General features: G+C 39.5%; 1 protein-coding gene across 2 annotated transcripts in view; it reads right to left on the reverse strand.

Moving 5' to 3' along the window:
* Nucleotides 1-1,654: 1,654 nt before the first annotated feature.
* Nucleotides 1,655-16,574, reverse strand: part of klhl24b (kelch-like family member 24b) — a 39,075-nt gene continuing 24,155 nt past the window's right edge. For both annotated transcript variants that reach the window (XM_036558945.1, XM_036558944.1), the window contains exons 5-7: nt 13,321-13,509; nt 6,797-6,985; nt 1,655-5,436 (exon numbers count right to left, since the gene is read on the reverse strand). In XM_036558945.1, the coding sequence (XP_036414838.1) occupies nt 5,236-5,436; nt 6,797-6,985; nt 13,321-13,509 (579 nt within the window). In that variant the 3' untranslated portion in view covers nt 1,655-5,235. The remainder of the gene's footprint in view (nt 5,437-6,796; nt 6,986-13,320; nt 13,510-16,574) is intronic.

Genomic DNA, 16,574 nt, shown 5'->3' on the forward strand with positions numbered 1-16,574 from the left:
AATTTCTCTACTAAATACTAGAGACTCCACTCAGATTTGCACCTCAATTCAGACTCTCATAAAGCCGCTTGTGAACATCTCTACTGTGAACACTTACTGGCCACTTTACTAGAATCCCCTATCTTGTTTTGCACTTTGGCTAGAGGCTATGGCTCGTTTTCTTTTTCACGTAAAATTTGTCTTAGTCATTCTCTGGAGCTTCATCAGGACCATTACAGGCAACAGTCTGTAGCTGTAAACCCACAGCATGCAACTATATGGTTGGTGTTTCTGATAAAATGGCCAGTGAGTGTAGCTGCATGGTAGGTGTACCCAACTCCAGCTGAATCTTGTTGTTTGTAGGTTCACTTCCTTGTGAATGAACGTTACTGGGCCTCCCCAGTTCTGTTTCCTGTGTCATGTTTCAGCATGTGTCCATATTCAAATCTTGCTTTGGCAACTGTCTGATAAGGTAAAGCCCCATCTGCAGGTGGCAGCTTTACAGGGCCCATTTCATAAAAACCAAATTTTCCTCACTTTTGTTAAATAATTGTAATAAATGTAGTCGTCCATGTGGTCCATTTTTTAAGAGACATGAGCTGTAAAAACACCCCGTTTTGAATTTGTTTATGTGATGTCATAAAAGCCAATACATTTACACATATCTACCAATTCTGACTACAGTAGCTTAGCTCCACCCATTCACTTTGAAGTTATTATGTGTGTTTTTGATTAATAGGGGACCTATTATGCTCAAAATTTCATTTTTGAGGTCTACTAGAATAGATTTACATGCTTCAATGTACCAAAAACACATTATTTTCTCATACTGTACATTCTATTCAACCTCTGTCTGAAATGCTGTTAGAGCTCCGGTGTCTTTAAGCCCCATCTCCCAATGAGCCTAGTGTGCTCTGATTGGTCACCTCGACCACTTTGTTCTGAATTGGTCAATCTCCAGAGCAGCTCCACCCTTATCACGTTCCGCCCCTGTCCTGCAGTCAGCAGACAGACCCTTCTCTCCTGAGCAGCTGTAAACTCCGCTGTGGCTGTTTTTCCAGCGGCGGTGGTTCTGCGGTATCACTTTAAACCAGAATCCGATCATGAAAGTCTGGTAAGCGTCTTCTCCACACGGCTACAACACTTAACAAACTCTTCCTGGCCTCCAACAGCTGCTGTGCGCTGTGTGAGAGTGTGCCAAGCTTGCTGGTAGGCAGGCAGAAAGGAAAAGGGCTGGCGTTTCAGGCAGCTGAGAAAAGTGGTTTCTGTAAGAGACAGTTATTCCCTCTGGCGTTCACTTTGAGCTTTGTAACTTTGCAGATCGTTCACATGCATAAAAAGCTACATAACACACTAAAGGGAATGGAAAAACCAGAAAAGCATAATAGGCCTCCTTTAATTAAGGCGCAATTCACAGCCCCCAAACAGAACAGAGGCTATTAACATAAATCAGTAAGTAAGGCATGGTAACAAAAACAGCCTGAAAAATGTAGGATAAGGACCTTTCAATGTAAAAATGTAAACATTCACTACTGGTCCAATTGCCTCTTTTGCCACATTTACTGAAGCTAGCTGTATGCAATATTTTAAATTTCTACTGCTACTTGCGTACATTGAAAATATGTATGGAATTACATTACTTGGATAGAAAATAAACAGCATTTTGGACAATATATTACAAAGCCATATGAAAAACAACTTTATTAAGGCAATTTCAAGTTCAGTACATTGACGCCTTACAGAGCATTCATACATTTCAATCACTCCAGTATAAAAGAAGAAAGAAGAGTGATGGCTTTCCACATATATAAAGCAATAAACAAAAACACTCACTGTTTCTCTTGTTCACAATATCACACAATATGGAACAACAGGAGGCAAAAATCTTTGGTTTATTTCCAGGTGCATATCAGATATTATAATGCACTTCTGGTGAAGTTTTCCCTATTTTGCGTTTGCCAACATCTATTTTCTCACATGACTTGAGAAAAATGACAAATTTGAACAAAACAATGAGTATAAGAGATATATCATGACATTTTTTCACATGCGCAGTTCAACCTCTGACAGTTCCAAGGCTCTCTATCTGTGAAACATTTAAAAAATGTTTGCAAAAGATTTCCACTAAAACACACTCGTCAGCATCTGTTCACTCAAAAATATTAAACGATACACTCATAACTCCATACACCAAAAACAGCAATGACAGTAACCTAAACAACACCTACAATAATTCTAATAATAATAACAGAAGCGGAATAGCCAAGGCCGTGTTAGTTTCTGATGTCTGTATATAAGGCCCCTCCGTTAACCGAGCCATGCTCTGCCCACAAACACATTCTTTCATAGCATGTTGCTAGGCTGGTCAAACAAAAATCCCATTCAAAATAAGAAACTGTAGCATTTTGTCAAAAATGTGTTATTAATTTCAGAAATTTTGTTTGCGAGTGAAAGGTTACATTAATACATGCAATGTGTGAAATCAACATAACGTTAGCAAGGTGGCAAATTCGTTGTTGTTTCCAATTTGCCTAGTTTTGATTAGCGTCAGCAAAAAGTCCAGCTCGGTAGCGTAGCATTTTAATTGTAAACTCAATGTTAATATTGATATGTTCATTAATTAAATCCATGGGTAATTTAAAGCATCATATTCAATATATCTAGGGCAGTTTTCAGTTGTGCCAGAGGGGGCGACAAAGGCCAAGTTTTACAGACAACAACAAAAAAAAGTTGTTTTGAGTCAAACTAGTCAAAGAATGATAAGTCTGTCGCAGTTATTTTTCAGCGTGTTAGAAATCGTATCTGTTTTTTCCATCTTTAAAAAGTCGACTGTATGGAAAGACATCGCAACGACTTAGCATTAAGCTAACATTAAGAATGAAAAACTCTGTTTCTGATTGTGTTTTACACCCATGTGACACACAGGTAAATAGAGTAAAACCAGGACTGGAGTTTCAGATTAAGGATCAGAGCGCAGAGTGCCCTCATCGATAATGACCGATAAATTGACAACTTGGCGCCCCACAGGACAAATCTAAGCTTTAACCTATTTTCATTAGAGTGAATGGGATTTTCACCAACCTTGCAACAGCATCTACAAAAGAACGTGTGTGGACTTGGTCAGTTCCTTAAGAATTCCAGGTTGAGTCAAATACTGCTTGATATGTCATTAGACAATCACGTCCTTAACCTTACAGATTTGGGTTGATATAAAGACAGTGAAAACCTTTCTGAATGAGCGCAGACAACCCTGACAGAGTAAATGGTCCATGAAACTAAGACACACACACACTCAAAAGTCATCTCTCTCTCTATTATTAACTGCTACATCTCTTTCTGTGCACTATGTACACACGGCTAGAGTGACTGGGACTTCCACCTATATTTCACAATACCTGTATAATTAAATGGTTGAGATGTAAACAAAGCCACTCAGAGTGGTTTGGTGTGAAATCGTTCACATCAGAGTTGTTCACAGTGGTGGTGATAGGGAACCGGACATCCACCTCTAAAAGCTCCCTCACAAAAAGTTACTACGTGTAATGATTATGAATACCCAGTCTAATTCCTGAGACATTATTTTATGATAATTTTGAGAACGTTTTGACCTAAAACCTATTTTTTGCATCCATTCAAAGCAGAGAGGTACAGAGAGGGCGTTGTGAGGCAAAACAGTCCCCAAAGAAAACTTATTTTTTCAGATTCACCACTATTTCACCATCATTAACATCACATAAAAAACTCAGAGGACACGTGTAGGTTCAGTGGTTGTTTTGGATAGTAAATCAAATGGCTATATTTGCTTTGTAGACGTTGCAACCCCTGGTTCCTGTAAACCACCACTGTAAATGAATCAGAGTTGAATCATTTAATATTAAACCACTCTGAATGGCATTGTCTACATATCAGCCACTGCATTATGCAACATTTATTAAAAAGCGGTGAAATTCCCTTTCAAAGCAGAGTAGTGCTTGTGTGAACTGTGAGATTTGAAGAGGTATTGGCCTTTTGTTTTGATGCAAGGCTGCTGTACTTACTGATACAGTAAAACAAAGAAAGATCTAATTCATATTTACAAAAGGACACGGGAGCAATGGGAGAAAAAAAAGTGCCTCGTTGGGGCTCACCAACTTTCACCAAGAATGAATAAGTTAAACATCAAACGAACGAGATACGTCCAAGAAAACGAACAAATAATGATGCACTCATAAACATGGCCCTGACATTACAATCCACACCAACTGGCAGAATGCACCACACAGTTACTGGGCATAAAATTGAGTAAATCTGTTGAATGGATCGTCACCAGACATGAATAACAAACATGAATACTCTTCACGGCTGGATATCATGAGCGGGTATACACGTAAGTATGACACGCGAAGACCTACGGATCTGTCCTGTTAAATTTCTTCAGTTATTTCCTGAAAACACACAGAGTGCAGTGCTGAGTAAATGTCATTGAAGCCACACAAAATACTAAAAGTGCTACTGACACCAATTTGTGCTCGCTTGAAAGCACACAATGCGAACACAAAGTAAAAGTAGCTAAAAAAACACTTGTTAATTGAAAAAAAAAAACACGTCGACAAAGTCCAATCGACTTTTGCTTACAACGTCCCATGCAAGTCAATGCCCTCTCAGAGGCTCCACACACCATACATCCACCTAGCATACCATTCACCCATTCACAAAAATCAACACGAACACCATACGCTGTAATAAAATAGCAAAATGACAATAAAATAAGGAGAGTAATATAATAACAAAAATAATCATAGTAAAAAGAACAAATGGAGGCATTTGCCTGATAGTGGAGGACCCCCATAAAGAGGGAGGGGTCCTGGGTCACAGGTCAAAGACACCAGAGAGGCTAACCCTGTTAGCGAGTTTGTCATGGCCTCTCTGACAGTTGTGGCGTGTGTATACACTGATGTTATCAGTAAGCTGTGTTTGGATTTGTTACGTTATTGGTGTGGAAGTGTGAGGATGTAATTAGCATAGATTCAGATAAATAATACATTATTTTTCAGAAAAAGCTACGTATGGAGCTGGATGCTGTGCAGTAATGGGTTTGACAAGCGGGTCTGCTCGAACTCCAGCCCGTGGTCAGCCTGGAGAGCCTGTAGGGACACACAGGTGCTACCATCGGCTCAGCTTATCTCATCCCTGCAGTAAGGCCTGTGTTTGTGTGCATGAGTGTGTGTGTGTGTGTGTGTGTGTGTGTGTGGGAGAGGCAGGGGTTTAGGTTTGGTGTCATGTGTGGTAGAACTTTTCGTTGTAGCGGTGGATGGTGACACAGCCGTGGTAGGCGATGGGCCGGGGCATTGCCGCCACACCAGTGATGATGCCGGTGGAAGGATCGTAGCACAGGATGGTGTCCGACGCCTCTCCACTTTCACCTCGACCTCCCAGGATAAATATCTTCCCGTTACACACAGACATGCCACAGCTCTCCTACACAGAGAGAGAGAAGGACAGAAAAGACATTGCATAAATTGGAAATCACAATGCATTTTAGATGCTGAGAAATTAGTGAATTCATAACTCTAATACTGTAATATGTTACTGATGGGTTGCCTGGCTGTCTCATTAATAGACTTCAACTACCACAGAATGCAGCAGTCTATGTGCTTATCAGGAGAAAAAGTTTAAGCATATTAATGTGGTTTTATTCAGTTTATACTGTTCTGCATTGACTTCAAGGTCTTGCTTATGACATTTAAAGCTCTTAAAGTCCTAATTCCAGCATATCTTACTGATCTGTTGAAGCATTATAGCCCGTCCAGCCACTTCACTCAGGATCTCTTACAGCCCAGTTGGTGGACTTTGTTCCTTATACAGCTCCCAAACTTAATTTTGTCTTTTAAATTATGTGAAATGGTGAATCGTGCTTAATACGACCAGGCATATGTACTAACAAGAAAAACTCATTTTTGATTTCAGGTTGACTTTAGGACAGCGACAACTGTAAGTAACTGAAAAGCGGCTAGCACCACTGCCTGACACACAAAAGACAGAAGGTTTTACTCCTTGACCAGGCAAGAACACTACTGTTATAACAAAAATAGGACTTGGCTACATTCATCTACCATCTAGATAAGAAAGTCTAGATAAGAGTGTATGCTAAATATGAAAATGTAAATGTATGCAATAACAGAGAGAAAGACAAAAGCAGAGCATACAGAGGTGACTATATTATTAAAACCAATAACTTCTTGAGGGCACATGAGCTGCAGGAATTGTGTCTACTTCAAGTGTACATGGTGAAAGTGTCTTGACTTCAGTGTCTTCTAGGCTTCGGGCAAAGGTAGTATGGCCTCTTCTACACTAGTCTTCTACACTAAAATGACCTAGCTAGCTTCTGTGTCTTCTAGACTTTGGCTATTGCAATCTAGGTAGTTTCAATCAAACGTCTGATCAATCAGAGCTTCATTGCTATGGTTGCAGTCCAAGGCCTGAAAGCTCCGGTCAGGCCTCCAAACACGGAATGACGGTGAATACGTTGGTACAATATAGCGACTGTTCATAGCCTCTTTTGTTGTTGTTTATGAGCATTTAAAAACCACATTAGCCTTCATGTGAAGGTTATACAACGTAAAATCATTGTTTTTGGGCGTGAATAGGCCTTTAATGTTATTTTAATAGTATAAGTCTAGTGTATGCATAGTATGCTACACCAGAAGAACATGATTAACCATTGTTTTATTTCATTTAAACTGGTTATCAACTAAAGAAAAGTACACAGAACACGAATGGAAAGCTCCCTGCACATCAACAAGCATTAATAAACTACACTTCAAACTGAGTCAAGTACCTGTTTACTGAAGGTGTGGACCACATGCATCCAGTAGTCCTCTGTGGGGTCGTAGCAGTAGATGGATTTGGTCAGGCCTCCGGACACGTAGATGAGGTTGCTGAGGGATACGGCTGTGATGCAGCGCTTAGCGATGGGGATGTTGGCCCTTAGCAACCAGCTGTCTGACTCCGGGTCATAACACTGGACCTGAAAGAGGACAGATATGATGACTTTAATAAAAAAAAAAAAAAAAAAACACGTAATAATAACAGCTCTTCAAGGGTTCTTTAGTAAAGAAAGGGATCCAAAAAGGGTTCTTCTATTGTTACAAGCTTGACATCATCACAATAGCAGAACTCTTTTTGGTGCTATATAGAACCCTTTTCAAAAAGGTGCTATATAAACCATCTACAGCATATTCTCCATCAATCTGAAGAACCCTTTCATGATGCAAAAAACCCATTAATAATGCAAAGGGTTCTTTAGTGTTTTATATAGTGTCTATATAGAATTATTTTATTTAGTAAAGAACCCTTGAAGAGCCATCGTTTTTGAGAGTGTACTGTCATGTCTGTGTACTGACTCCAGAGGCCTCAAAGCTCTCCTGAAGATGCAGCTTTATGGGTTCTAGTGCTCCATTAACCTACTATGTCAAGCTTGAGACTTACATCAACCTGGAGCATTCTTAACGTTCCTGAGCTTCACCAAACATAACAAACGCAGCCACGGTTTCTATGTTAACCTAGATTGAGATACTCAAGCTGATCCTTGTGCACATGTGTATGAAAGTGGTGTTTATAATGAACAGCAACATGAGTCACAAGGAGGAGCCGAGAGGCTTGTTTTTCAGAGAAGAAACAAGAGATCATACTGTGCAAATATATGTAGAAACTAAAGCCTTTATAATGGTAAAAATCAGCGTTAGTATTTAATGGAGTAATGGTTGCCTTTAATTAAAAAAATGAATGTGTTCTTAATATCTATGCAATATGACTTGTCTCCTCTTCTTAAAAGCCATATTTTTGTGGTGTGACTGCCACCACAAATGTCACAAAGAAAAAAAACTAAGTACAAAATGAACCAGAGGGGTCAACCTCCAACAGAAGACGGTCCCTGAGTGGTCTGGAGCAGTGCACAGATTGGTTCATGATCTGAAATCCCAATCTTAACCTGGTAAAAGATGATCTACTGCTGTAATATTGAAAATCCAAGGTTAGACTGTACTAAGCTTGAGGTTAGCTGGCTGAGCAAGAAACCCTGCTCTGTGAAAAGGCCCCTGGTCCTCAATACAATACATGGTTTTCCTTCACCAATGAAACAGAACTAGAAACATATTTAACTCCTTAATCTGAAGGCCCTCAAGTGGGTCCACACTTCAGTTCCTGACTCTCATAACTATATTCATACACATTAGTTTCATAGTTGTCAAATAATTCATAGTAGTTACTAAGTAATAAGCCTTCGTAGCAGTTTAGAGCAATAGTTTACACAATTTTTCCATTAATCTAAATGTGTTGATCAGCTTAACATTTGGGCTAAGGGGAAAATTTTGCACCAAACTATTGCTGTAAGGGGTTAAAGAAGGTTCAGCCTGCTAAAAACACTGCCTGCTTGGGCTGGTGAAGATTACGAAGGGACCCAGTTGTTTATGGAATGAGACACACACACACACACAGCTGATAAAGAGGTGGGCCTTTGGTTCTATTTCCATCCTCATCCTTCACTGTGGTGGAATGGGCGAGTGGAGAGAGAGAAGCATGTTTGTGGAGGAGGGGAGCAGCTGGGGACAAAGGATAGCCTGAGGTCCAACGGCACAGAGAGCCAAGCAGCGCGGGAACATGACTGTAGCCATTTCAAACTCAAAACGGCCGCTCAACACGGCAACCCACTACACTCCAGCGTTTCCCTCCATCCAGACACGCTGAGCTGCGGCAACCAATCAGCACAGACCGACAGCAGTTAACCCCTTTAACCCTAGACTCAGTTATAATCTTATGATTTACTGTTCAGGAACTACTAGTGGTGTAACACTACACAAATTTCATGATATGTACTGAGGATACAGAAGTGAAAAATGCCAAAATTAAGTCTAATTGCCAAAACAAGACTGTAGCGGCTAGTAATGATTTTTAAATAAATGTATATATACACGGTGTAAATGATTGCCTTCTGTAGGCATGGGTGGTCTATACCTGAATAACTGCACTTTGGTGTAATACTTTATTATTATTTTGTAAGATCTGTACTTTACTTGAGTATAATTGAAGATGAACTTCTACTTTTTTTTTATAGATCCATTCAAACCTTCAAAATACTCGTTACAAATCTTAAAGGCCTTGAGATTTTCTCTTTTTCTCTTTCCAGTCAATTGAGTTTCTGTGCATTTTATTTTTTTGTTTTTATTAAAACATCCAGCCTAATTAATATAAGTGTAAAATGAAACTGAAAATGAATATGCCAATTTGTCTTTGTGTGACGACCATTACCACTGATCAGCGCCACCAAACAAAGAAAGCTTTTAATTTACCTGTTAACGCTTAAAAGCCCACAAAAAACCTGGCTATTTCTGCTGTTTAATCTCCATTAATAATGTGATTTCTTCGTGCTGTTGCATTTACTTGAAACATAAAGAACGTGATCCAACAAAAAATGGTACATTTTTATCTCACAAACTTACTGTTTAAACAAGAAAATACATGAATTAAATATATGTCACATATCAGCTGGATTTATTTGTTCCACTGATTAAATAAGACAGTAATAAGCACTTACTAAATCAAAATGAGCTCTGAATGAGCTTGCGTGCTCGCTTGGAAAGAAACACAGTGCATTCAATAATGCAGGCAGCCTCTTGCATCTTTTATACAGTGATGACCCAACAGCACACAGAAAACTCTAATTCTATTCACTAACACGTTTCATTCTGGCCAGAGTGGATGCACCGTAATACAACGAGTTTAAGGGAAATAACTTTAAATCTGAAAATTTCCAAATTCTCAAAAAAGATCAGCAGCAAGATTTAAAATGTTTGAATGTCAAAACTTTTCAAAGATTTTCCACACAGTAACCAAACTTTCAACTTAGTTCAGTTCACCTTTTACCTGGAGGGTGGAAGAAAAGGATCTCAAGAGTATTCCTCGCTCTCTGAGTTTAGGGAGAATCGAGAGTTTTTTTTAGTTCAGTTTTGAGGGCTCTCAGTTTAGTTCATCCTTATAAGCCTCCTCTCAAGGTTTCTTCCTGTTTCCCTAGGGAGTTTTTCCTTGCCACTGTCGCCACTGGCTTGCTCATGGGGGCTCGGACCCGGATTTCTTTTCTTTTTAATGCTCATTTCCTTGTAAAGCTGCTTTGTGACAACACCGGTTGTAAAAAGCGCTTTATAAATAAACTTTACTTACTTACTACTACTTACTTTAACTTCACATTGGCACACTGGTCTGGCAACACGGTGATTGAGGGTTCAATTCCCAGTCCCCTTGACCAGTCACTTTCCTTGTTTTCTGCTTTTCCCCCTTTACTTCATTCCTTGTCCAATTTGTTTTTCCCAGCTCTTAGTCTCTTTCATTTTTTTCTTCTGAGTTGCGTATTTCCCCCACTCCTCAGTTGCTTTGCGCTGGAGGCCATCCTCTCTTGTTCGCTAGGTGGTTCATCCCTGAGCGCTCCTGACTACTAACATAAGGGTCATGAGTTCGATTCTCGCTCAGGGCGAACCCCCTGGCATGTAACAATAACATTCCTAGTAACTACTAAATTATATATTCGTACCGTCAGAGCATTCCAACCATTAATACATGAACTGCAAGAAAAGAAAAGTAGTTATAAGAGTGAGAGGCCACAATGTGGACCCACACACAACCCCTTAGGGATTAAAGGGTTAACAGCGACGACTTCACCGCCTAAGACTTCCTCCATAGCAGGCAGTCACAGACTGGTGGCATGAAGATGCTCTGAATTCCAGCCGCTTGAACAAACAAACGGAAACCAAACATGCTAGATTCAGTGTCTGGGCAGCGTGGGTTTGTGGTTTCATATAGTCTAAACGCCACAAACACTTCTCTTGCAAAATCTCATAAATATTCGATACCACAAGGCTCTGTCTGTCTGCTGGAGTCAGACAAAAGCTCTGCTGTTGAAAGGTCATAAATCAACAATTAACCGCAGTGCATAGCTTTTGAATACTTATATGCCTATGAATACTTCATGCTTATGAAAAGCACAGTGATATGCTGGAGATTCTAATGGAAGTCACAGTTATTTTGTACAACAACAAAAGCACATAATTTAATATGAATTACTTCTCACTTCCAGCTTATTAACAAAACTGCAGATTCCAAACTTTCAAGCGATGCCACATTTCCTTGTTCATGTTCTTTCATGATTTGATTAAATAGATCGAAAGATATTATTGCGTTCAGTGCTGTTTTGCAGACGGACAAAACATTGTTCATGTTTTTCGCATTGAAATAATAATAATAAAAAAAAAACCAGTCAATAGAAAATGTACACTGAATGTAAACATCCTCTATCTTTTCGCCATCTGAACAGACTTCAGACTCCAACTAATTCATTAAAAACTGTGTAATTGATTGTATAATTTTATAATTACATTTATATTGTGGAGCGACAAGGATAACTCTACACTTCTAAGGGTTAAAGTCAGACACTAACTAAAAGACAGGATGTAGATTAGTATCGAAACAGCCTCAAGCCAAAACCAGGCGAACCGGATTTGAGACAAACTGTATCATCAGGGTCCCCACAAATATCTGTGTCTGGGCCCTGTGGAGCGCTTCTCTCCATGCAGTCACCTGGAGAACATATCAGCAGCGGCCTGACAGATCCAGGTCAGACTGAGCTTACAGCAGACCACCATTAGGGGGCAGCACCGAAGGCATTTGCTGAAACAGCCTGGCTGGGGCTTTTGTCTTGCTGGAGGCAAAGTCAGGCCTCAGCACACTGAGACAACATTATATCTCTGCAACGGAAAAACAAACAGTCTGGTGTCGCAGAACAATAGAGGGGAGCTGGCAAAGGCGCTTACAGTCCCAGCAGGTAACGCTGTTCTCCTGACAAACTGTCCACCAGTTTCCATGGTAGGAACAGTGAATATGTTCTCCACTACCATCTGCAAATGCCAGAACCATATATATCATCATACATGAAGTGCAGCTCTCTGGCACCTTGGAGTTACTGGTAACTAAGAAACTACTCAACAGTAGCATGCAGTGTCCCCAGATGACCGCCAGGAAGGACATTACGCATCAGAGACTTCTCTTTAGTCTCTAATCAATAAATGTTGCATACAGTATAAGAAAACTCATGGAATTAGGTGGTGACCAATAAAGCCACAAATAAATCAAACCGCATATTCTTTTATAGAAGGTCAGTGATGTACTGTGAATTTTTTGCATCCAAGTCCATTATTGTCCTATTGATTATAATGAATAAATAGAATTAATTAATAAATTATTATTGTTATTACTACAGTTTAATAAATACATGACACATCACATTATTCTACAGTACCTTCTTTATGTGAATACAATTTCAGGGCAATAAAATCTATTCATTTCACCCATTTTTGCTTCCTAGTCTAAAAATATCAGGTGGTGTCTCCATCCAACCATATATGCAGAAAAAACCTCTAGGAAAAAACATAAAAATGTTTTATTATTATAATAAAGTTTATTTATTTAAAAAGTATAACTTTCAAGGACAAAGGATTATACCTCTAAGGGGTCTAAGTACAAAACTAGTTTATACATGTTTTAGGTTGTCATACACAGTAATCATAAATAACTTTAAAATATATTATTTTTTTATTAATGTGTGGTTGCGCCACCTGACATTTTCTGGTTGGTAAAATTGATTATCCTGTTGATAAAAAGAACTTATACTATTATAAAAGCTAACACAATGAATAGATGCTTGCAAATTCAGAAATGCACATCATATCAATTTTAATAAGCTCATTTTAATGATCATTTTAAAAGCTTCGTACATCATTGACCCAAAAACAAATCTTCTATTTTTCATTATTCAAAGTAGCTCCCCTTTGCCTTGCTCACTCTTGGCACTGTATCTAGCAGCTTCATGAAGACCTGAGATGCTTTCCAACAGGGCTGAAGAAGCTCCACATATGCCTGAAATTACGTTTTGTTGAAGCATTTTTATGTTTAAAATGTTTGTCCTGGAAATAAATTCCTATATAGACACCAACTTCACTATTTATCTCTCTTAGAATCAAATTTGAAGCCTTTAAATCAAAATGTAAGCAGTATACACTGCCTGCCGAGGTATGTGCATCTAATATAAAGCCAAAGAATCTGAACTGTGACTTTTATTGAAGATTAATGATCTATTACAGCCCTACAGTGGATCCTCCTAGAACTATGAGTCACCCTAATGGCTTATGAAGTGCGCCATGCTGTCAGAGTGATCTGGATCTGCGTCATTAGTTTACTCTGAAGGTTAAATATAGCCGTTTGGATCATTTGGGCGGTTCTCTGCGAGGTTTTGGTAGTTGAAAGCTATGCCACCCTCACCTTATCAGAGCAGGTGTTGTCATCTGGGCCTCCGCCGATGACGAAGAGCTTGTTGACGCAGCTGGCCACAGCGGGGGAGCTGACCGCCTCCTTCATGGGAGCCACTTCCGTCCAGCGGTTGGAGAAGGAGTCGTAGCACTCCACGCTGCTGAGGCGAGACTGACCGTCAAAGCCACCCACAGCATACACCTGCAGAGGGATTAAAAATGAATTTCATATTGCATGTTCCAAGGCATACATTTCATGTTGCCTATAAAAACTGACAAAAAGTGTATCTAAAAGCTAAAAACAGTAGTAGAAGCCATTTTGAAGCTTGAATATCCTTCTCTTTTTTGAATTTCCATAGATAACAGTATGTCATACAGTGTCAGAAACCAGTAAGTAAGTCTATTTGAGATTTAGCAACTGGACACAGTTTGAGGCAAGTTTGTGAAGGTATGCAGTTTACACAATGCTAACTAGTGGCTATACACCGATCAGGCATAACATTATGACCACCTCCTTGTTTCTACGCTCATTGTCCATTTTATCAGCTCCACTTACTATATAGGTGCACTTTGTAGTTCTACAGTTACAGACTGTAGTCCATCTGTTTCTCTGATACTTTGTTAGCCCCCTTTTACCCTGTTCTTCAGTGGTCAGGACCCCCATGGACTGCAGTAACACTGACGTAGTGGTGGTGTGTTAGTGTGTGTTGGGCTGGTACGAGTGGTGCTGCTGGAGTTTTAAACACTGTGTCCACTCACTGTCCACTCTATCAGACACTCCTACCTTGTCAGTCCACCTTGTAGATGTAAAGTCAGAGACGATAGCTCATCTGCTGCTGCACAGTTTGTGTTGGTCATCCTCTAGTCCTTCATCAGTGGTCACAAGACGCTGCCCACAGGGCGCTGTTGGCTGGATATCTTTGGTTGGTGGACTATTCTCAGTCCAGCAGGGACACTGAGGTGTTTAAAAGCTCCAGCAGCACTGCTGTGTCTGATCCACTCGTACCAGAGCAACACACACTAACACACCACCACCACATCAGTGTTACTCCTCATAGCTCCAGCACAAAGCTAAAGAAGTAACCTTCAGGCATCTCTCAACTGACTGACTGAAGTAAGTGAAACTGTGTACATTAGACTTTTTCCGTGAAAGTATCTATTAAATAAACAATGAAACAAACTCTCACTGTTTACAGACACGTCTCTTTGGGTTACGTCTGTTTGGGTTCTGAGGAAATGAAGATCTAGGATAACAACAGGTAGCTGAAATGAAGCAGGTCCATCAGGTAGAACAAGAAGTGTCCATCCATTCCACCTCTCTTTACGCACATTACATACAAAGTCTCTGAAGTAAATGATACAACTACACCCACAAAACACACCTATGTGCTCATCCCCCCACGCTGGTCTCTGTGTCAGTTTCGAGTTGTAATTAGGCAAAGAGATGTCGTCAGCTGATAATACACAGGACAGATAAAGGTGCTAAACAGAGACAGTGTGGCTGCAAAAGTCTGTTAAAGATAACATCTGACTTTATATGACACTAAGCCTTTAAATAAGTCTGCCTGTTAGATACAGGTACATAATGTACATCTTGCCTGTAGACACTTATTAGCAGCAGAAACATTGATTAATGGCACTTGAAATGTATCACAGTTGGTCAGGAATATGATTCACTAAATCTATGTAGCAACCTTAGCTTATAGGAATAGATTGATGAAATTCAAATGTGTACAGCTTTCCCTGTACAGGTGTAGTCGATAAGCCATGCGAAACTTTGCAAATCAAAACCTTTTTTGGAGAAGTTTGGATATATTGCACATAAAATATGTGAATAATTGATTTGTCCAGCCATAAACTTTACAAACGTAGTGTATTGCCTTTCATTTAGTTGTTAGCTGCGAAGCTTTTAGTTCGCTAACTAGCAAGCTGGCAGAGTAAACAGTTGGAGTAGTTTGCAAACTAAAGCCCAGCATATCAAATGTCATCGTTTTGAAATGTTAAGCATTTCAAAGTATTTTGTCGCTTCAGCCTACGAACAGCTTTGTCTGCCATTTATGGTGTGGTCTGAAAAGGAAAAAGAGTCTGTTCTCAATGAGTGCGTTTACATGCACTTAATCCGATAATTGCAGAAAATTTTGATCAGATTTTGTAAGTAATCTGATCAATGCGTTTACATGCACTTGAGTAATCAGATCAAAACTCCAGGTCTACATGAGTCAGACAGTAATCAGATTTCTGCTTTGCAACCAGCCAATAAACTCACAGAAGACGAAAGAATGCAAAACTCAAACTTCATGCTGTTTTTTTTTAAACACATCGTTTTTTTAAAAACACAATTTCATCAACTTTACCTGAAAATATGAACATATATTATCTAGAAGATGAAGAATATTCAAATCCCTCATTTCATCAAGCATGTATTTCGTTTCAGCGTCGCTCCAAAAGTGTTTTGCTGCGTCTCGCGGTGACGCTGCTTACTTATTCCCGGTACCGTGGTCTGTTCTCACACATGTGCAGACTGAGAAATCCGAAAGAAATCAGAATAAGAGTTTACAAGCACTGAGAAAGCTGATTACTGAGCTAAAATCCAGCTCTCTTTATCGGATTTCTTAATCAGATTTGAAGACCTTACTCGCATCTAAGAAATCGGAATGTGCTGTTTACATGACCATTTGAATAATCAGATAACTGCAGAAGTCTGATTATGATCAGATAACTAAGAGCTGTTCTGCTGAAGTCGACAGTAGTGTTCACTCGACCCCTCAAAGGGGATCCCCCCCATCAAACACAAGTCATTTGAGCGAAACCACGTAAGCAAGTCAGTTGGCGATTAGTAAAATGACTCATATCCAAGAAAACAAAATTTCCAGCTTTCCCTTATTATTTGAAATAAAAGAGTTTAATGTAATATGTAAGCATTGTTAAAGTTTCAAGATATGCCATTCACTCCCCAGTCCATACAGTCTATATATTTTCACTGTCCAAAATAGTAACTTTACAGGAGAAGGTAAAATAGAAAAATTAGCTTTATATAAAATGAATGTAAAGAGGATTCATTCCAAGCGATTGTGGAGCATTTCTATTGGTCCGTTCACCATGAGGTTTTCGCACAATGTTAATGACAGCCGCCGTGTTCAAACGATGTAGAAAAATGAAAACTGACAAAAGTGGAGATTCAGGGATGATGTGCAAAAACAGCCTGATAGGAAATCACTGTTTCTGTGATGTCATGAGGACAAATTCATTTGCATATATCCACCTATT

Source organism: Colossoma macropomum, unplaced genomic scaffold, assembly GCF_904425465.1.
Source record: "Colossoma macropomum unplaced genomic scaffold, Colossoma_macropomum, whole genome shotgun sequence".
In the NCBI taxonomy this organism is placed as follows: domain Eukaryota; kingdom Metazoa; phylum Chordata; class Actinopteri; order Characiformes; family Serrasalmidae; genus Colossoma; species Colossoma macropomum.